Below are 20739 nucleotides of genomic sequence, written 5' to 3' on the forward strand. Positions count from 1 at the left end.
AAGAGCGTTAATGGGTGTCCGGCACCACACGTACAGCTTTTTCGGAATATTGATCGGCGTAGGTCATGTAGCTGGCGATCTGCCCGAGGCCATTAAAGTTGAGCATGAGGCCCAGCATGGCAGCGTTGCGAACCGATATGTTCCAGTATATGGCCGGCACCATCACGGCGAGGACCTTCGCGGCGTACCCTGCAAACATGTACAGCACCAGCCCCACAAACACCGTAGGGTGGTTGATCATCGTGAAATCGATCCACCTGCCGGCGTTCAAGAAGATGAGCGGAAGCAGCAGCTCCGTGGGGACGAAGTTTGCCCGATCCAAGAGCGCCGTCCCCAGCGGCGGCCCGTCGGGCATGAGGAGCCCCATGTAGACTGGCCCTTCCCAGTGTGATAACAGGAAGGCGTCGCTGAAAGCGCCCATGGCGCACGCGGCGAGCATTATCATCAAGATGTGCCCCTCCCAGACGCGGCCACCCTTCGGGGTGCGACTCACGATCAACCGTGCCCATGGATCGAACACGAAGACGAGGAGCACTACCAAGAAGATGTAGCCCGTCATCTTCTGTGCTGCTTCCAGAAAACTGAGGTGCATTCGTAGGCACTTCCTCACTAACGCCCTGATGATTAAGCAAGCGCTGGTGCCGATGTCGTTGATCATGGACGCGGCAATGGTGAGGCGGCCAAGCTCGGTGTTAAGCAGTCGGAGCTCAGAGAGGATGTCGGCCACCACAGGAAACGTGGTCATGCTCACCGCCATGCTGATATAGTCGAGGGCTAGGCGTGAGCCGATGCCCTCTATGACAATGCCTCGCTGAACCTTGAACAAGCTTTTCATTTGGGAGAGGATGAACAAAGGCACGACCACCGCAGAGACGGCGATGACAAAGGCCTTCTTCCCGAACTGCAGCATCTGGCGCGGGTTCGTCTTGACACAGATCATGAAGAAATGCAGGTCGAGGCCGAGATACGCTACGGTGCGCAGCAAGGAAACCCCTTCATCCCGGAAAACGACATCCAAATACCCTGCTTTGACGTCCTCGTAGTTGGGTGCCGCGCCACCGAGGGCGAATATATAATGAGACAAGGTAAACGCTCGAGTTAGTAGATACGGAAATGTTGGTCCTAAAAGTATTCCACCCTGCAACAATGATCGAGATTACGAGTATAAGACAAAAGTTAATCGAAAGTACGCATTAGCGAGAGAGAGAGAGAGAGAGAGAGAGAGAGATGGAGGATTACAATCATGTAAGAAACGACGCGAGGTTGCTTGAGGGGGCGCAGGACGAGGTGGATGGCGTGGGACGTGAAGACGATGAGGACTATCTGGAGTAAGAAAAGGGGGAAGACATGGCCGACGGGATTATCTTGGTAGAAGACGCCATTGGAGAAGAGAGCGGGTAGCTGTTTACATCCCTCGTCACCGAAAATGTGAACGTCCGCCATTCCCCTGCTCCTCAAACCTGAAGGAGCCCAGTTTCTGAGATCCCACCTCAAGCAACATGGGAGGCAGAAGAGGTGAAGAAAGGTGGAATTTAAGATTTGGGACGAGCGAAGGGGAGAAAAAGTTGGTCAACAGTCTGGCAAAAGTCCCTTGGCACCTATTGGTCTAATGACAAGTAAAATCCAACACCGTCAATCCGACTTGGTAATGGTTTCCCATTAATATTGATTTCCTGAAAATTAGAATGTAATCAATCCTATTGGCCCAGAAAATAACGTATACATCGCACGTTATATTACATAAAACTCTGTTACAAAATAACGTTATAATGAACTTGTAAATATTAGCTTTACGCTGGTCTCCCCGAACCGCTCATGACTAGTCCGGTTTAATTACCGATGGCGTTTCGGACCGGTCCGGTTTTAATTCAGAGTGGAAAAGGTTTTGGCGGGAAGAGTGAGCCATCGCGTCGGTCCCAAATGCAAATCTAGGGTTTCTTCTCTTTGGAGCCGGTGGCACCGCGGCGAATGAAGCAATTGGGTCCGGGAATTCGCGTAGAAGCGTGCTGATCCCATGGACGGAGCTCGCGTGCAGCTGGGGGAGCCGATCGGGGATGCCGTCTCCAGGATCCGGTTCGCTCCGGGATCCAACAACCTCTTGATCTCTTCCTGGGACTCCGTCCGTTACTACTACGCTGCCGTCATATGGCCACCCCCCTCTCGATTCGATCTAACTTACCGGGCTCTTTTTTGGGTTTGTGTTGGGTGCAGGTTCTTAGGCTGTTTGATGTGGATGGATGCGTGCTCAGAGTGAGAGCTCCTTCAGATGGAGCACTTCTTGATTGCTGTTTTGAGGACGAAAAGGCTGCCCTTTCGGCCAGTTCCGACGGCTGCATTCGGAGGTGAGCCTGCAATTTGTCTGTTTGAATCCGCTATGTTTCTTTCATATGAATGCATATACTTGTTGGTTAAATTGCAAGTTATTTCACGAGACATAGAGGCGTTGAGGAAAATTTGAATTTTTATCCAACAAGAGGCTTTGCATAGATCTATTAAGTTGGTATCTTTGTTTCACTTATCAAGGACTTTGTTTATACATAGACATCTAAGGATATGAAATCTTCACAACCATTTATTTTGTGGAAAGGAGAAAATGCCAGGGGTGACTGACCATTCCTTCTATCAGTTATTTTTTACCTAATCGAGTGATGATTCGTATTCAATTGATATATGTTTTTTCGAAAAACATCCTCAGGTATGACTTCTGTTCAGAGACCCAAACCATAGTGGGAAATCATGATGATTCAGTCACTTTCATTGATCATTCCAAGGAAACTGGTAAGCTACTGTTTATTTGCCATTTTTATGCTCTAGAAACTCTAATTTTATTACTTGATATTTCATCATGGATAAAAAAGAAGCAGAGTTTTAGACAGTAGCTATACAGCTGTTCAATGATCCATGTGAAGAAACAAGCAAAAACTTGCTGCCTACTAGTTAAACATTAAAGAGCAGATCAACTTGACTTATGGGTTTGAACATAACATTCATCACTTGAATAAATAATAACCCAACAATACTTGACTTGCAACCTGATTTAAGCATAAATTGCACATGTTTCTCGAGCACGACTTGCAACCTGATTTAAGCATTACATGGTTGCTTTTTTTTTTCTTCCTTATATCATTCAAAGATCATCATGTTTTTGATTGACAGTCACAAGGCTACCATATGAATTATAAATTTGGTCTTTTGGATTGACTTATTTATACTCATATCCATTTATGTTATGCAACCACCAGTTGTTATTACAGTTGTTGATGACAATTTGGTGAAGGGATTCCATTTGTTATCTAAGATAATGCTGTTTTATATAATATCATTTAAGTTTTACATTCTCATGAATATAAGTTGATTTATTCTTTGCTATATTGGAAGAAATAAATTATCTAAGTTTTTATCTGTAAGAAATTTCCTTGAGACACTTTTCTAAACTATATGTATTCAAGCATCTGATTTATGGGTATTGAAGAAAAAAAAATTTAACCTGGAAATTTATGATTACCTACAGTGAAGTTTCAGAAACTTTCACCAAGTTTGTTGCAGTTACTGGTATTATCAAATGTTTAAAAGTTCTGGTTTAATTATATTTCTCTCAAGTATCAGTCAACAATTTGTAGTCAATTTTGTGGCTTCCAGGTCAATTTATTTCAGCTGGTTTAGATAAGAAGTTGATGTTCTGGGACTTGCATATGAAAAATGGACATGCTGGATGCACACAAGTGGTATATTCAGACATATGGTCTATTTCGCTTTGCCAGACTTATCTAGTAGCTGTTGTTGGTAAACAGATAAATGTCTATGACTTGCGAAACTTAAGGGTGCCAGTTCAAATAAAAGAATCCTCTATGAGTTATCAAATAAGATGTGTCCGCTCATTTTCTAGCTGTGAAGGTACTTAATCTATTTGTTCTTTCTGGTGGTATCTAAAATAGCAACTTTTATCTTAATGCCTCCTCCTCTATGGGAAAAATAATGACTTGATTATTGAAAGTAGTATTAAACATCATCTTCTCCTCGTGAATGCTAAAATAATTATTCAATTTTCTTATTTGAGTCGTATGCTAGAGTTCTCATCAAATTTCTTTTCTGATATTGACAACTGAAAGTTAATTATTATCTTCAGGATATGCATCTGGTTCAGTTGATGGATGTGTTGCGCTAGAGTATTTTGATCCTTCAAAGTCACATGAGATGGGGTTAGTTTCCAGTTCTTGCTTATCCATTTGTTTGTATGTCATGGTAGCCTTCTGTCAGCACCCAAAACCTCTCATTGCTTAGTCATGAGTAAGTTGTTTCACATGTTATTGTTGACTTTAGTACGATGCCAGGTTGGCATCTCTGCAGTTGGGAGTTCAATAAACTGCTGGATGTTAAAAGCTTAAGAAGTCTTGGCTTTTCTGATGCAATAGTTTTAACATAGGAATACTCCCTTCTAAATGAAAGAACACAGGGATGCCGAGTTGCTGAATTCTATTTGTTGACTCTATTAACTTCTGTCCCATTTCAAGTAGGTGTGTATTCCGCTGTCATCCAAAATCAAAAAGTGGAAGATGCCACTTGGTTACAGTAAATGACATTGGATTCCATCCATGGTACATATACAATTTCCTGCTTGTTCAAGTCAGTGATATTCACATATATTTGATTAGTTGACTGATTTCTTGCTTCTCCAGCTCTGATACCTTTGTGACAGGTGATAATGAAGGATATGCTATTATTTGGGACATCCAAAGCAAGAAAAGACTCTATGAGGTAAGCCTTTTATTTTAATAATTTAATTGCAGGTTCATCTGTGGTGCCAGTTACATTAACAACCTCAACATTAATTATTAATGGAACTTTGCTTTGTCTTTTGGAGTATTTTGCTTTGCTATTTACATGTCCTTCAGATATAGTTTTGAAGATTTGAAAGTGTTTTACCACCTTATAATATCTCAAATAACACATGCCAGCATATATATATTTTAGGTGCATTGAACTGTTTGGTTTCACTTCTATCAACAATTACCTAAGAATATCAATTGAACTATTGAAATGATAAATGTTGTCATGTTCTGCCTAGACTCCTAGGCAGATGCACCTTGGTATATGAGCTACTTCACAGAGGTACTTGCCGTGATGGATTTTAGGTTAGGCAATTGCTTAAGTGTCCAAACTGTTGATTCAGCCCTTAACCTAGACCCAATTTTCTCTTAGTGGCCATTTAGTTTTGACAAATAGTTATTAGTAAAAAATACGTATCGTCTAGAGTAATGCGACATTAATAAAATTGTTTTTTCTCCCCTGCTTTTGTGATTTACTATGGAACTAGTTGTTCAATAAATTTCTGCATGTAATTCTTCCATGGTGCATGATATGTATGTTAACTCCTATAATCAAAACTTTAGCTGTAGTTTTGTTTCTATTTCATTGTATTTTAGTTTCTTAAGAGTTCAGAGGCAACTTCCAATAGAACCTCTTGAAGGTTCATCAGCATGAAATTCAACATGTATTCGGTTTTTGATTGGAGTGCCAATGTGATGAGTGATAAGAATCGCCTTATTTTATCTAATGGAAAGTCAAGAAATGCATATGTTATATCATACACTGTATATGAACTTGCATACTATAATAAATGTATGGATTTTTTATATGTATATTTTAGATTATATACTATAAAGGTATTTTCTCTACCCGCATGTGCACCAAGGCCTTCCAACCTATGCTTTTTGAGGTATTGCTGCCTATGCTCACCTTTAGCATTTTAACAACTGTGGAACTGATCAGTTTCTGACAACTTGTGGAATGTTTTTTTTTTTCTTCATTCTTGTGCCTTGAGCCTCAGATAAGTTGAATTAGACTGCAGGAAAAAACAAGAATGTATCCTCTGGAAATATATATTTGCATTTGCATTATCCCATTACATCTAGAAAGTTTCTTATGGTTATCTTATCGAGATCTTCATCTGATAATATGTGCCCTTATCAAGTAGCAGTAGTACAAGTATTTAATAATATTCCTTTTGATCAACCTGCACAAATGAAGTGTCTTGGATTTCTCTAAGGACCAGGACATGCTACATACACAAAACTATCCTTCTGTCCTGTTATTTTATGTCAGACTAGGTTTCGTCCTTTTCTTTTTGAAGTGGCCTAATTTTGTTTTTGGTTTTTTCAGCTTCCAAGATATCCATGTAGTGTTGCATCTTTATCATATAACCACAGCGGCCAGCTTTTGGCTGTATCATCTAGCTGCATATACCAAGAAGCACGTGAAGTGTTAGTTTCCGTATCTCATTACTTCTTGTGATTTGTTCATTTTACTAACTTTCACTACAATCAATGCATGATTTACTTATTCAAATATTCGCCTGATATTATTTTATAAGAGGCTTCTTTTTTTAATATATTTTGATTTCAGGTTTTAAGTTCTTATCTCATATTGTTACTCATCCAAAAAGTCAAATTCTTTGTTAAAAATTTGTATACACTGTGGGAAACTTTCTCTTTGTTAGTTTTGCCCGATGAATAATTTAATAGACCAAGTAGAGGAATGATGTGATTTAGGTCCTTGATGTAGAAAGTTAATCATTCTCTCTGAAAGCTTTGCTAGATGAGGTAGACCATCCAGTCTAATCACTCTACTGGAGGATTGTCAACTAATTGATTTCAGTTGTTACAGTGCATTCAATAATTCACATCCTTATGGCCTGCATGCATATGGATATTTAGTGTGTTTGCCGCCGATAGAAATCAGATATGAGTCTGAACCTAAAACTCAAATATCAGAAAGGAATAAAACGATTGGAGAAAGCTTTGCTAGATTCCTGTCTAGAGAACATTTATTTAAGAACCCCGAACATCATAGATTTGTTGGTACATCTTATGATGCAGATTTACTCAATGTTTGTCTATAATAAATATGTTGAGCTCACTAGAAGTTTGTTGCGTTACATTTTTTCTGACAAGTGTTATTTACAGTATCATTTCCCCCAATGCATGAGAAAATTGTAAAGCATGTGATGGTGTTTACTCAGATAGCAATCTATTTTTGTTATTTTGATAGTTAGTCTTCACTATAGAAATCATCTTTAACTTGACCTTTATTTACCAGAGAAGAGGCTCCTCAAATATTCATTCACGCGATGGAGAACATTGCAAAACCATCTCGTCTATCTTAGATGGCAGCAATGTGCACATGTTGTATGTCTTCAGGTCGAGTTACAGTGAGGGGATTGTTGTATGTTTCCATGTCTGTCTTATTTCAGAACAGACACTTCTGTGTCAAGTATGTGATGCAAGAACACTAACCCTTGTCCTCTTTGTTGGAGTCTCTGTCTGGGCCGGCAAAGCAATTGGAGGCTGCTTCTGTTGTATTAACTGTATACTGTTCCAATTCTTTCAGATGACTTGGTGCTTGAATAGCCGAAGTACCACTCATCCTTCTCTCCAGTTTGTTGATGTATGCTACAGGTTTAAGAGTACATTCAATTGGCTTAACCTTTTAGAATGTGTTTAATCAAAAGATTTGATGCTTGCGTCAGTAGACTTCCAAGTATTGTTTGTAGAATCACATTGAGCCAAGTCACTGAATTAAGATTGGGGACCAAAAAATGCTGCTTTTTTGTTGCTGACTCCATTTCAATTTCAAGGTTAATGTTTTACACTTTTATGGTATACATGGCTTAAGAACCCAAAAAATAATAATTCTCAATTAACATTTGGAAAATGCTTTCTTTACACTGTCAATTGCTTGGTTTCAGCATCTAACAAGGTCTGGTGGACATGAAAAAAAAGATACTAGAACTGAGAGTTAATCTCCTCTTTCCAGAACAAAAGAAAAAGAAAGAAAAAAGTTGCAGTTCAGACCATATGTACATCATAAGGATGAAATTTTCTAGTTTCAACAGAGATAATCTTATAAAAAACACTCCCTTTCGGGTTTTCTTATCCTACGTCCCTGACTAATTTTAAGTGCATTTTTAGCTCAGTTCTCATCTCAATGTGATTGTAGAGAACATATGCCACAGCCAATCTGAATGAATCAAAGGCCTGCTGAAACTATCATCCTTCTTCAAAATGTCTGCTGTGGATCAATTGTAATTGACCAATTATACAAGTTTTCGCACAGCTTAATCGGCTCCTACATGTCATGGTCAACCGTCATGAGTGCTGGCATCTGCCCGATGTCCACGAAATCGATCCTGTTTAACCTCACACAGCAGAGGACATGCTCTGGTAGCTCCTCCTGCTTCTGTGCCTGCATCGGTTTCTTTTGATCAGTTGAACTTTTTTTAAGTTTAGAATATTGCAAATAACCAAGCTGCAAGTTTCACATCAATTGAAGCTGGAAGTATGTATATGTCATACCTGGATGGTTAAACCCAGATGAAGAATTCCATGCTTCAATCGCTCTCTAAATGCTTCGAATCCCTTTCTCGATAGGTAGCTAAAGCGGTGAACATCCAGGTCAATTTCAAAGTAATTTGAACCCTGTGCGTAGAAAACATTTCGTGAAAAGTTCTATACCTGTCTATACCCATAAAACTCATATATTACCCAGTCATGGTTGAAAAAGTTCATGACAGTCGAAACCATATCACTTTTAGATGGGATAACAGCAAGTCTCGAATGCATCATTACAAGAAATTACTCTCTTTCAACTAGGAAATATGCTTGGAATCACAAATCTAGCATATGCAGGCACCACATACTGCAAAGAAAAAAAAAAGCCTAGTATGTCATCAGTTACCTGGTAAAAATTGTGTTGAGGGCGTGAAAGCACTGGCTTTTCATTGTAAGCCTGCACAAGCTTCTTTTCTGCACTATTCAAGTGTAGATCCTCGGGATTTACTAATCCAGCAAGTATCTTAAGTCTTTCTCTATAGGGAACGGTTGAGTCCATTGCAAACCCTTTAACCTTTTCTACTTCATCGTCTACTAGTCGCTGCAGAGGAGCGTACAATAATATCATAATTAGGATCCGATGAACACTTCCTAACAACGATATTAATGCAAGAAATAAATTCGAAGCAGCTTACCCTAATGCTATCCTGAAATTGGGTAGAAATCTCTTTGTCAAAATTGTCTGATACCTTGAAGTATAGTACAAGGCTCATCCCTTCCCCATCGCTATCACCAAGAAATATAGCAGCAGGATAAGTCGGGAGCTGTCAATTTGAAGGAAAGTTTCAACATACTAACTCATCGAACATCTCTTTTGAAAAGAAACAAGAGACCAAGTTAGTCATCAAAGATGTGAAAAGATACCTGGATGTTGACAATTAGCAGGGAGGGAACTTTCTCGTGCGCCTTCATAGAAGGAAGCTCAATGTGCTGAGCAATGTGGTTCACTTTACGTGGGCACAAAAACAAATCGACACCAATCGGAGTGTATGGAGTATGTCGTGGAGCAGGGGATTTTTTCTTGTCTCTGCTAAAGAACATTATGAGTTAACAAAAACAAAAATGATTAGAAACATTGGTTGCTCGAATGCAACCTGAAGTAGCTCTCCCCACGAAGCTTAAAGGACGATGGCTCAAGAATTGACCAGCATCCTTGCAATGGCTTTTCTCCAGTTGAGCATGGAACTGATAGTCCTGCCATTGGACGATATAGGCATTTCTTGGAAGCACCTATGAAAAAAGTTGCCATAATAATCATCATTTTGAATTCTGAAGGAGTTACCAAGTACAATTGAACTACGTGCTGTCATATGCTGTCATGAACTTAAAGATGTCTACATGCAAATTATTATTCAACAATTGACAAATATGACAAAAGAAATAACATGTTCGTACCCAAATATCAGCCAGTAATAGTTATTTTTTTCAACAAGACGAAATGAATTAACAAGAAACAGCATGAGTCCACTTACAGAATTCAGTAGCATCTTTTGATCTTCTCTTAAATGAAAGCCTGATCACTGCCGACCTCCTTTTCAGACACTGTGGGCTAGCACTAGGAAACTGTTTTTCTTTATCGTTAAAGCTAATCGAAGGAACCAACTGAGGTGCACAAGATGAAGTCAACTGCTTCAATGTGCTTTCACGAAATTTTTCCTCTGTGTCGTGTATTATTTCTTTCAAGCCTTTAAAGCTACCACGTATATCCTCTAAGACCTTTTTCACTTTGCTGGAACTTTCGATCTGGTTCCTAAGCTTTCCTTCATTAACCTTTTCCAACTGAGATTCAGAGCCTTGCGGGTTAATAATCTTGAGTCTATCTGCATCTTCGAACTCATCTTTGCTTGAGAGCTTAGAACTTCTGATTCCATCTGCTTCAGTGTGCTGTTCAAATCCCAAAGAGATTGATGTGCTGTCGTGAAATTCCTCAAACTTGCATGCCTCGTCCACTACGAGTGAAGCATTTTCATGCTGCAGCATTTGGGTCCCAATCGTACCGTTTACCGAGGGAAGACAATCTACAGCAAATAACAAGTACTTAGAAATATTGCTCATTTGAAGTTACCACTGTTTGATCAAGATGAAGAATGCAAATCCATACCTCCACTAACACTACTAAAGTCATCATCAGATTCAGATTCTAAAACACTGACAGAGTCAAACCATACTTCTTCTGGGCATAACCCTGCAAAAATATCATGACCCTGTCGGTTGCAATTATATTCCCAATCAAAGAAGAGTGAGTCGAAAATTTGATGGCAGATTCAGCATATATATATATATATATATATATATATATATATATATATATATATATATAAGCAAAATCTAAATTCAATGGATGAGTGTACAAACAACAAGAATAAGGTGAAAACTGAAATAACAGAAGAATGACAAGCTCGAAACCATCTGAAGCAATCCCGTACCATTTTTCTCCATCTGACTGTGATGCCATTGCAACTGAGTAAGATGAAACGCGAGATTTGAAACCTCAGATTTCCGGCGAGTTGTTGCAGCAGTCTTAACATGAACGAAGTGACTGTGAGGAAGATGATTTGCTATATCGCATTTCCTAGTTACGGGTGCATCAGGAACTGATGCTGAAATCTTTCCACGGCATTTTCTCCACCGAATAGAATACTTCCGTGACCTAGATCTTCTGTTCGATGTTGACATACAGGTACCCATGACGACGAATTAGTACTATGTGGCCTAGTAACAACGATGAGTGCTTATCAGATTGTGTCACCCTCCTTGAAGAAATATACAATTTTTATGCATGCGAGAGAAAAGGTAATTTCTCAAAATTGCAGGATCTTGTAAGATGAAGTACACAAAACATATTAACTTTATTCACATGTTTTGGTGATCCATATCAGCATGTGACACTGAATGATAAGCAACAAATATCAGGATAAAATACACATTGGTAAAACACACACACACAGAGACAACCTTGATCAAGCTTGATAGTGATCGCAGGAGATTCTAACCATAAGAGAAGCAGGGGAAAAACATCAGCCATCTCAGCCCTATCCTCAACCAATGAAAGCACATCACAGACACAGAAGGAAGCCTTATCCTATAGGGGTATTCACGGGACCTTCCAAGAAAAAAGAGGGATAGTGACAAATTAAGAGTCACATGTTGAGTAGTAAAAGCAAAATCATGCCCAAGTTAAAACCAAACTACAAGAAGGCCGTAGATCAAATCACAAAATAGAAGGCATTTAGCTTCCATCGCCCAAGTCTCAGGTCAACACTAGTAACAAGAGAAATGACACTAAAATCAAGTAATATATTCAATAATCTTTACCAGCAGACATCTAATTAATGCAAAATAATCATGTTCAATGCACAAGACAGATCCACAAGAACACAAATTTTCCAGGTTATACGTAATTCTCTACTAGAATAAGGGAAGCAGCAGAAAGACTCTACCTTGAACAATCAGGAGAAGCCAACGGGAAAACAGAGCTGGTATAGTCTGTGAAGAGATCTAATACGACATCTCGAGAGCTAGAGAAGCTGCAAAATCCACATCCTTAATGTCAGTCTACTCCAGGAAAGCAATTAAAGTCCGGAGACACTCGATGCGGTACGCATCGACAACCAAATAATGTCCCAACCATTTATTGGGGTCTGCGACGTATAACCGAGTAGATGTGAATCCGCGTGCTAAACTACTCGGAATATTTTGGGAAAAGCAAAACAAAAGGAATGGCAATGTCAAAGATCTGGAAAATATCCTAATAAAATTCACAACGGATAGACGAACAACTAAGAAAACCAACCAAAAAAAGAAAAGAGAAGTAAAGATCCAGTTTTTAGACAAAGAAACATTCCGAGCGTATCAGTTCGACGAATTAGTTGTTGGATTGGATCAAGAAGTTGACTTGGCCCTTGCCACTACTATTTTTGACAGAAACATCAGAACTGCAAGACAACTTGACAAAGATTGACTCATGGCCCAGTTCGGAGATGGCAATGGGAAGAGAGAAAACATGGAAGGGATGTGCGGAACGGAAGGATACGAACAACGAAATCACACATCAAGAACAGCTGCATCAAACACAATAGAAGAACAAGAAACAACCGCAAGATCCCTGGTAGAGGAAAAGGGAAACCGTATCTTGAATCGAAAGACAGATCGGCAACAAAAATCTCAATGGAAACAGAAAAACAAAGAGCTTCTTGATTCCATTCGTACGACGAAGCCCAAAAAATGATTACGAATGGAAAGAAAAGGAGAGATTTTGAAGGACACGCAGAGACAAAGACGAGACCTTGAAGCCTTCGGGTTGCAGCCTGCATCCCAACATTTGGCATGGAAGACCGCCGGCGGGTGCCGCCCTTCCGTCGGAGACGAGAGGGAGACGAGGAAGGGCCAAGCTCAAGCCCGCCGCAATTTATAGCGGTCCGCCAATGGCGTCTTCCGTTTCACGTGGGAGCGACTGGGAAAGGGCAGGAAAGCTTCCACCTTGTTACCTTTTTTTATGTCACATTTTACAGAGAGAGAGAGAGAGAGAGAGAGAACAAGTTTTGGTGGTAAGGAAGAAGATTTTTACTGTGTTACAAACACATCACATCACATCAATCTGCACCTACCCATTCAGAGGGAGAACAGAACTTGTTTGATACTCTGCTTCATGGATTGAACTCCCTACTTTCATTCTTTATTTTAGTCTAGAGAGAGAGAGAGACACTTGCGAATCTGCGATCCTCCTCATGTGGGCACTTAAACTGCTTTGGGACTTGTTGTTTTCGATCATGTATATGAGGTGTTTATAGCCAAACTATACTTCTCTGCAATGGCTTTGACTATTTGAGTTTAATTTTGCACAGCCAGAAAATATTGCCAGAAAAGTAGGAGAAGAACACATTTGAAAAAAGAAGGCATTTTTTTATAAATAAAAAAAAAAAGGGATTTTGCATTGACCATATTTTCTCTCAAAAATTAAGATTTACATGTATATATAATCAAGATTAACATTGGACTTATTTAATATCCTTGATTTGGTCGAGGAGTATTAAGTATGAGTTTATTTTGAGTTAATTTAGTATTTCGATTTATATATTTTTAAAAAATTATATTAAGATATTTATATTTACGAAATTTTTAATTTTATAAAATTATTTTTTTAATCCTTATAATGATCATAATAATTTATTTTCATCCCAATATAACTAACTTTCGAAAGTATAAGAATAAAAAATTAAAAATAATTAATTAAAAAATTAATATATAATTAAGTTATTTATTTCATCATAATGAATAAGGAGTAGGGTAAATGGGTTGAAAGAAAATTAATCTAGATAACTAAAACGCCCAATCAAACTACATATCAATATAAACTTTGATGAGATGCTTGGTCATGGCAATATAAACTCTGGTTTATCCGAACACCCGAGGTTGGGTTAGTGTGGCCAGAGAGAGAAAGAGCAAATAGCTCGCTCACCTGTACAACTCATCTGCAGTTAATGTTTTGCCATCATTATGAATCAGGTGATCATCCCAATTGCATTACCTCGCAAATTGACAAAAGGTGTGCATTGAGAGGTGAGACAGCCAACATCACCTTTAAATGAATGTATAAAAAACTGAGACATGCCAGCTCAAAAGCTTCCCATGAAGGAGATGGCGAAGCCTATGAGCAGAGACATGCGATGTCCCATCAGCTGGGAAAGATCCATAATTCTTTTTTTTTATTTGGTGCTGATGGTTGCACTGGGAGGATGCAAGCTTTAATGCAATGCCATGCACTCCATTTTCCTTTTTCTTATTCCTAAGGTATTTTTTTAAAAAAATATTTTTTTATTAACAAATTATCTAAAAAGGGTTTTTATTTTTAATTTTCAGTTAATACCTCGTTTTATTTATTTAACATCTCTTATTTTAAAAAAATAAAATTATTCTTTTGTCTCAACGTTCTCAACTTTTTTTTTTCTTTTACTTTATCTTCTATCTCTTCTCTCCTTTTCTTTCATCATCCTCGTCCTCATAATTATCATTACTCATGTGTCATTGTCATTATCCTCACTTGTGCCCCATCACTAATAAAAAAAAATAGACGATGAAACAAGTGTATATAAAAAGAGGGACAACAGGGTAAAGAACATCACGAGTGATAGGTAGACGAGAAACACTCTACGAGAATAAATAAAAAAAATATTTTCTGAGGAAATTATTATTTCTTTTTTAATTATTTTAACTTAGGTATCTCTTTTCATATCTCTCAAAAATATATCTTTATTTATCACAAATTAAAAAAAATGGAACAGACTATCGATGAATCTAAGTGATATTGTGACCAGCCAATGCCAAACACATCTATCAAAATATTATAAATCTATTAAAAACATTGCTATTGAAGTGAATAGACTCAAAACTCATAATAAATCAATTCATATACAAAAATAGAATAAATATTATTATTAACTTAAAAATAACAATAAATAATATTTTTTATTATACTTATAATGTTTTGAAAAAAATGTTATAATCAAGAAATTGAACAAAAGATTAAAATTAATATTATAAAAATATAATAAATATATTATTATTATTATTTTTAATTTAAATACTTTGATGAATGATTTGGATTTGTCGAAGTTGATAGCTTAGTCGTGACTCGTTATGTTATCATGGAGACATTTCAAAGATAGTAAAAAACATAGAATTCGTTCTATTTAGAACCTCCATATGGATTCAATAATTTTATTTTATTTTTCTTAATTTAAAAATAATATAATATTCTCTCCCATTCTCTTTTCCGAGTGCAGAATCCCATGCATCCAACCTCTGCTCTTCGTTCAAAAACTACAGCAAATGCAGTCCCATGATATGATATAAGGTGGTGGTACCTGCAGCTTTGTTTTCCGGGCTTCTTGGCCTTCTCTTCCGGTTCACAGGAACATAGTCTTTCCTTTTCTCACGATTTTGGTGTACCGTTCGAGGAATGGAAGTGACCTTTCGATGGCATTCCGAGTTGCTGTACTTCTCCTCTCTTTTACGTCCCTGCATCAGATTAACATTACGGACTCGCTAAACCTTAGTGTCGTGCTTTTGAAGAAGTCACCAATGTGCACCGAATTGATTGGCTTCATGTTCTGGGGAAGGGGGAAGAGGGAAGAGAAAACAATGTGTTTGGGTGCAGAAGATACGATCACATAGCTTAGAATAGAAAACTCAGATGATTGTGTCACACATGTGCAGAGATTACTTCAGCAGTAAAGAACAGCTTGACTGATTGATCTGTGAGGTATAACTACAGTTCCAGGTGCACAGAGAGCTTAAAACAGCTTCCAGGCTGCAACTGCAGACAATACAATGAGAGTGGGGCAATTGGCAGAAGATACCAAGATGGAGAGAGGTGCTTCCTTTGACCATGAAAGAGAGAGAGGTTCATGCATGAGGTGGTCCATGTGGACTCTTGGAAACTTCCAGGGAAAGTCTCCCTCATCATATTAATTTGATGATTCCTTTGTTTATCCCATCCAATAACTAAGCACATACTATTATTATTGTTATTATTGTAGCAGTTGATTCCTTTGTTTATCTCCAGGTTTGCCTTTCGACCCAGGACACTGTGACAGAGAGAAGAAGATGTGACTCTGTTCAAAGAGATGACCAAGTCCATATTTTAGCAGGTCCAAAAAGATGGATTATACTTGCATGCATGCTCTAAGGATCAATACTTTGCCAAACTGATGAATTTATAATGTCATGTTAGTTTATGCAAAACTAATTGCTTGTTGATCTTTGATACATTTCATTCCCTTGACTCCTACCTATCATGTCACCTTCAAAGGGAGCAGACCTCTCAAGAATCATCAAAACCCAGTTGAGGTGAGAGAGTAGAAGACTGCAAACAGATTATAGATCTGCTAATATTTAGATGAGCATTAGAGGGAAGTTTAAGGAAACAAAATTAAAGAGAGGATTGGGTCTTTGATCCTTTAATTAAAACTGAAGTGGCTCCTGAGATTCTAAATTGGATTACTTAACAGAAAAGAGCTCAATTTATATATAAACCTCTAATCTCTGTATGTATATTTTTGTAGAAAAATTAAACCTCTCTTTTTATAAATATATAAACCTCCAATTTGTACTTAAAGTTTGAGATCAAATCAACAATTAGGCCTCTATTAGAACCATAATGGAAGCTTCCTCTGTTCTTCTGGTTGCTTTAACACCTGGCCAACCAATACTTGCCATGGCAATTATTGAGCTTTAATAGGTGGGCAGCTCACTAAAGACATGTTTCCACCTTTAAGATTTTGTCTCTCTGTTTTTATATAAACTCACTCATTGATGGCCTTCTACATGTGAAGGTGGTCAACAAGAAGCTCATTTCATGTGCCACCTCCTTCAGGAATGGATTGGTAGAACAATGCCAAGTACAAGAAGATGGCATTTTGAGCATTAGTTTTAGCATAATGTTAACATTTGAACCATCACAGTCTCTCAAGCTGCACTTAATCTTGTATCACAGAGGCCATCTGATATGGACCTAATCAAGCTTAGATATGTGATATTATGGGCCTCTAATCGAATGTATTCAACCATCATGTGTGGCAATGAGATATGGGTCTTTTTTGCAGAACTAAACCCCCAAATGGGGTATTATGATTCACTTGGAATCAAACACTAACAAAGAAGTGGTTTGAATCAGCATAAGCAGGGAAATTTTTTTGACTTGTTGATCACAATTTCCGAAGAACTGTGCCAAATGACTTGTTCTTCACTAAAAATTAAACTCAACATGTAGATAAGGAGTCCTGTCACAGATCAGAGCATCTCCTCTGTTCATGAGATGATGCGCATGCTAAGCAACCACACCCAATGGATCTGATTCAAACAAACACGACTGTTAATGTGAAAAATGTTGCATGATGTTCTTCAGTTTCGATCAATAACATTGCAATGTGGAAAGTGTGTGACCTGTTCTGGATTGTGCAGTGGCAGTGGCAAGCATATTCTATCAGCAGTAAGTATTTAGTGATTTCAACTTTTTTTTCCAGCCAAGCCACAGGTCATCAAAGTTTAGATTAATATAATGAATATCAAGAAGCATTCTTTACAAATGATATGGAGATTAGTCAATTAGATTACGAGTACATATTAAGCTTCTCTCTAACTTTGTGAAGAGCTCATTCATCTTTAAATCCTACTATGATCTTTCATTGGATTCCTTGCCGCAAGGCTCTGTTACTGGTGTAGTTTGCTACGCAGAAATTTAAAGACGAATCCGACATCTGCCATAGAGCAACCTTCATCTTCTAAATCCAACTATGTTCTGGGTTTTATACTGTCATTGTTGCTTCTTTTCTGATTGCTGGAGACTCCATGGCTTGGTGATCCAAGAACAGGGCAAGCTTCTTTTCTATCCACATGGACTATGTGGTGATTACAGAGTATATGCAAGTTGTTGGGTTCGATCAATCCAGTCTTCCTTGTCTCAACCCTGATGCTACGGAACTCTGAGTTGCTCTAACAAGTCAGGCTTGGCATTCAGGATTCCAGGGTATCAAGCACACTAGTACAAACAGGAGTTTTGTAGGATTGCTGAGCCGTTCACAACATCTGCGCCCTGAGCTGCTTTGCTATTTCATGTAATCCAACCAAAAGCAGTTGTATCACGAGGGAAGTGCTTACAGAGTTCTGTTTAGTTCTTTATTTCAAGAGGTGTTTACAAACGATGAGTGCAGGAAACTATGAAATATATGAGAAAATAGTGCATGAGCTCACCTGTTTCCATTAAATGTCTCGAGCTGACACCTTATGAACAGGAAAAAACATATGGAACATCAATTCCTTTGAGGCAAACTATCGCTTAACCATTACGGGAATTTGATCTTAGCTTGACAACATTTATTCCAAAGCATGGGAATCATAAGCTCTCTTCTGGTTCTAACTTTTCTTGACGGTCATACCCATTCTTCCAGTTGGAGCAGCAATCTGTTTGACAGCTCTTGAAGAACATGCAGTTCATGATCACCTCGAGTGCAACAAGGAGAGCATGGACGTAAGAGATGTAGAGTGCCTCCCAGAGAAGAGATGAATTCAGTTTCCCCGAAAGACCGTATTGCCTCACCACCCTATACTGAAACAAAGCTTCAACTGCGGCCACTCCCAGGTTGGCAGACAAGGCCAGGGATAACGCAGTCTTGACCCTTCCCCTGATGAGCATGCAGGCCTTGAGGACTGGGATGTAGCCGCGGCAGTTGTCCGTCGCAGAGACGACGATCGCCAGGCTGCAGATCACCGTCGTGTTGGCAACGGCGATGGAGTAGAGAACAGCACCAGCGGCAGAGAGAACAAGCATGGAGTTGCTCGTCGAGAGGCCGAGAAGGTCCACTGCGTTGGACACGACGGACAAGAAGGCGAAAACGCTGGCGTTGGCGGACAGAACGAGGCAGGAGTTGAAGAGGTGCGTCGGGAGGATCGAGCGGTAGAGGCGGAGGGAAGAAGAGAGGCGAGGCGGGGCTCGTTTGCGGCGAGGGCCGCCGCAGACGTTGTGAATTATGGATGCTTTGGCGAGGAGCAAGAAGGTGAGGACGAACGGCAGCGTGAAGACGAAGGAGAAGCCCGTTTGTGCGAGCTTCACGTTGAGAAGGGAGAAGAATGTAGAGGTGACGGGAAACCTCGCGGCCTGGAACAGCGACCGCAGGCGGGACGAGATGGTCTCGAGGACTGTCGTGGAGTAAGGGATTGGTGCCTGGGAAAGGAGGAGGGAGGCTGAAGCAGGGAAGACAAGAAGAACAGCAATGGAGGTGAAACAGTGGTAGTCATGGAAGAAGGCATTGATGGATCTCCTCATGATCCTAATGGCAACTCCCATGGCTCTCTTTGGACTGTATCTCCACCTCGAAAGATGGATGTTGGCAGTGTTTGGAAATGGCGGGGAGGGTTGGAGTAATATAAGTTGGGTGTTCTACGCATCTCATGGTTTTGGCAGATGCATTAAGATAATCTTTTAATGCTTGTGTTTTGCATTGAAAGAACCCAAATTGCTTGATAAATGCTACTCAAATCATGAAGTAAACAGCTCTATTTGAAGAATAGATTAATCTGCCTTCTAAGTGCCCCATATAATCTTAACAATGCATGAGGTTAACAACAGTGTAGTAATAAAGATCATGAACTGGAAATTGGATGTGAAGCATTTTGAGGAGTTGGTGACATGTAACAAGCAGCAATGATTTGATAGGTACACTCAATCTGGAAATTATATCTTAAAAATGGTTGGTATATTGTCTTGAACACCGACAATAGCAAGTCACTGCACATGAGATTCCCAGCTCTTCTAGCAGAAAGATAGCTGGAGATCCATTGTCTTATATTTTTTTGCCTCTGTTATGCCATGAAAGGGAGGGGTAGTTTGCACAATGATAGGTTTGGCTTGAATTGATTTGCCTCATGCATGGATGGCATGGCATCATCCTTTGCTACATTGAGTTATATGAGTTATGATCATCTTGTTGAATGATGTCAAGAAGAGAGAAGTCTTCTTCGAGATAAGACTTGTCTGAAGGAATATATGGTGGCTAAGGCAGCTAATCAATGGTGTAGGCACATACCAACAGATTGAGACCTTTGCCCACTCCATTTTGTTCAAGCTGGGAACTCATTTCTCCTGTATTAGTTCATCATTCCATTATTAGCTCTGGAAAGCAAAGAAAGTTTGGAACTTTGAATAAAGGCACAAATTGTTCTCATTGATCAGTCAGTAATTCAGGAACTAACAAGAACAATAAATTTCATTTTTGTTTCTTGTGTACATCTTAGCTTATAGGTATTACTGTTTTCTTGTTTCTTATATTCTTGACACTAAATCCTCTGTATGCAATCAAGCAAACAGATAGAATCCTTGCATTATGAAATGTGCTTTGGCAGCAGACACAATCTCTGGCCTACTGCATGTTCATATAACTGCAAGCAGTGCAGCAATCTAAAACAAGGAGATGGGTAAATTGTTTCTATCAGATGCCCTTTTCTTTTTTTCTTTTCAGGAAACTTGAGGGCATAAGTGCACCATTAAATCTATCATATGTCAAGCTAAAATAACTGCAGTTATGGCTAAAACACTTGTTATAAGGATTGTAGTCCTTGAGAAACACAACCAGATCTTCAAACTGTACTTAAGTCATCATTGTACTTTTTCCATACTTAATGCTATCATATCAAATAATTATTGATGGAGACAACTTTAGTCTTTTTGGCTGGCTTGATTTAAACCTACTTAATGCTTAGCAGCACAGGATAAATCTTTTCCTAATTTTTTTTTGAAGGACTTGACATATATATTGTTTTTATTTACTTCATAGTTTTGTATGTTCTTATTGCCTTA

The 20739-nt window shown here is 38.9% G+C and overlaps 4 protein-coding genes across 6 annotated transcripts; 1 reads left to right on the forward strand and 3 right to left on the reverse strand.

Annotated features, from left to right (window-relative positions):
* Positions 1-7: 7 nt before the first annotated feature.
* Positions 8-1443, reverse strand: LOC135650013 (cation/H(+) antiporter 15-like). The gene is made up of 2 exons (XM_065169063.1): positions 1240-1443; positions 8-1138 (listed from the first exon to the last, which is right to left on the reverse strand). The coding sequence occupies exons 1-2, from the start codon at positions 1441-1443 to the stop codon at positions 8-10; spliced, it is 1335 nt and encodes a 444-aa protein (XP_065025135.1).
* A 451-nt stretch (positions 1444-1894) lies between these two features.
* On the forward strand, positions 1895-7336 carry LOC135648765 (mitotic checkpoint protein BUB3.3-like). The gene is made up of 9 exons (XM_065166698.1): positions 1895-2119; positions 2212-2342; positions 2696-2778; positions 3640-3894; positions 4127-4199; positions 4515-4595; positions 4677-4755; positions 6160-6260; positions 7096-7336. The coding sequence occupies exons 1-9, from the start codon at positions 2015-2017 to the stop codon at positions 7160-7162; spliced, it is 975 nt and encodes a 324-aa protein (XP_065022770.1). The 5' UTR covers positions 1895-2014; the 3' UTR covers positions 7163-7336.
* Positions 7337-7788: 452 nt separating this feature from the next.
* LOC103997509 (uncharacterized) lies at positions 7789-12830 on the reverse strand. Of its 3 annotated transcripts, XM_018818625.2 has the most exons (11): positions 12673-12830; positions 11828-11914; positions 10814-11099; positions 10489-10572; positions 9860-10405; positions 9482-9617; positions 9252-9414; positions 9023-9151; positions 8734-8928; positions 8352-8474; positions 7789-8241 (listed from the first exon to the last, which is right to left on the reverse strand). In XM_018818625.2, the coding sequence occupies exons 3-11, from the start codon at positions 11073-11075 to the stop codon at positions 8125-8127; spliced, it is 1755 nt and encodes a 584-aa protein (XP_018674170.2). In that variant the 5' UTR covers positions 11076-11099; positions 11828-11914; positions 12673-12830; the 3' UTR covers positions 7789-8124. The 3 variants fall into 3 exon arrangements, with proteins under 3 accessions (XP_018674170.2, XP_018674171.2, XP_018674172.2); XM_018818626.2 differs by lacking the exon at positions 11828-11914 and having other exon boundaries at positions 12673-12822; XM_018818627.2 differs by lacking the exons at positions 11828-11914; positions 12673-12830 and adding an exon at positions 11343-11490.
* A 5281-nt stretch (positions 12831-18111) lies between these two features.
* Positions 18112-19350, reverse strand: LOC135648423 (uncharacterized). The gene has a single exon (XM_065166114.1). It carries the CDS (start codon positions 19228-19230, stop codon positions 18280-18282), a length of 951 nt encoding a protein of 316 aa, XP_065022186.1. The 5' UTR covers positions 19231-19350; the 3' UTR covers positions 18112-18279.
* Between the last annotated feature and the right edge of the window lie 1389 nt (positions 19351-20739).

The sequence above is a fragment of the Musa acuminata genome, chromosome BXJ3-9 (assembly GCF_036884655.1).
Source record: "Musa acuminata AAA Group cultivar baxijiao chromosome BXJ3-9, Cavendish_Baxijiao_AAA, whole genome shotgun sequence".
NCBI lineage: Eukaryota > Viridiplantae > Streptophyta > Magnoliopsida > Zingiberales > Musaceae > Musa > Musa acuminata.

What these genes read in the sequence shown, in the direction of transcription:
- LOC135650013 (XM_065169063.1), bottom strand. Translation starts at nt 1,443, where the DNA reads ATGGCGGACGTTCACATTTTCGGTGACGAGGGATGTAAACAGCTACCC. An exon ending in GCGTCGTTTCTTACATGATT is followed by an intron (nt 1,139 to 1,239) that starts GTAATCCTCCAT and finishes TCATTGTTGCAG; the next exon opens with GGTGGAATACTTTTAGGACC.
- LOC135648765 (XM_065166698.1), top strand. Translation starts at nt 2,015, where the DNA reads ATGGACGGAGCTCGCGTGCAGCTGGGGGAGCCGATCGGGGATGCCGTC. An exon ending in TGATCATTCCAAGGAAACTG is followed by an intron (nt 2,779 to 3,639) that starts GTAAGCTACTGT and finishes TGTGGCTTCCAG; the next exon opens with GTCAATTTATTTCAGCTGGT. An exon ending in CTCATTTTCTAGCTGTGAAG is followed by an intron (nt 3,895 to 4,126) that starts GTACTTAATCTA and finishes TATTATCTTCAG; the next exon opens with GATATGCATCTGGTTCAGTT.
- LOC103997509 (XM_018818625.2), bottom strand. Translation starts at nt 11,075, where the DNA reads ATGGGTACCTGTATGTCAACATCGAACAGAAGATCTAGGTCACGGAAG. An exon ending in CTTTAGTAGTGTTAGTGGAG is followed by an intron (nt 10,406 to 10,488) that starts GTATGGATTTGC and finishes TATTTGCTGTAG; the next exon opens with ATTGTCTTCCCTCGGTAAAC. An exon ending in AAAAGATGCTACTGAATTCT is followed by an intron (nt 9,618 to 9,859) that starts GTAAGTGGACTC and finishes CTTTTTTCATAG; the next exon opens with GTGCTTCCAAGAAATGCCTA.
- LOC135648423 (XM_065166114.1), bottom strand. Translation starts at nt 19,230, where the DNA reads ATGGGAGTTGCCATTAGGATCATGAGGAGATCCATCAATGCCTTCTTC.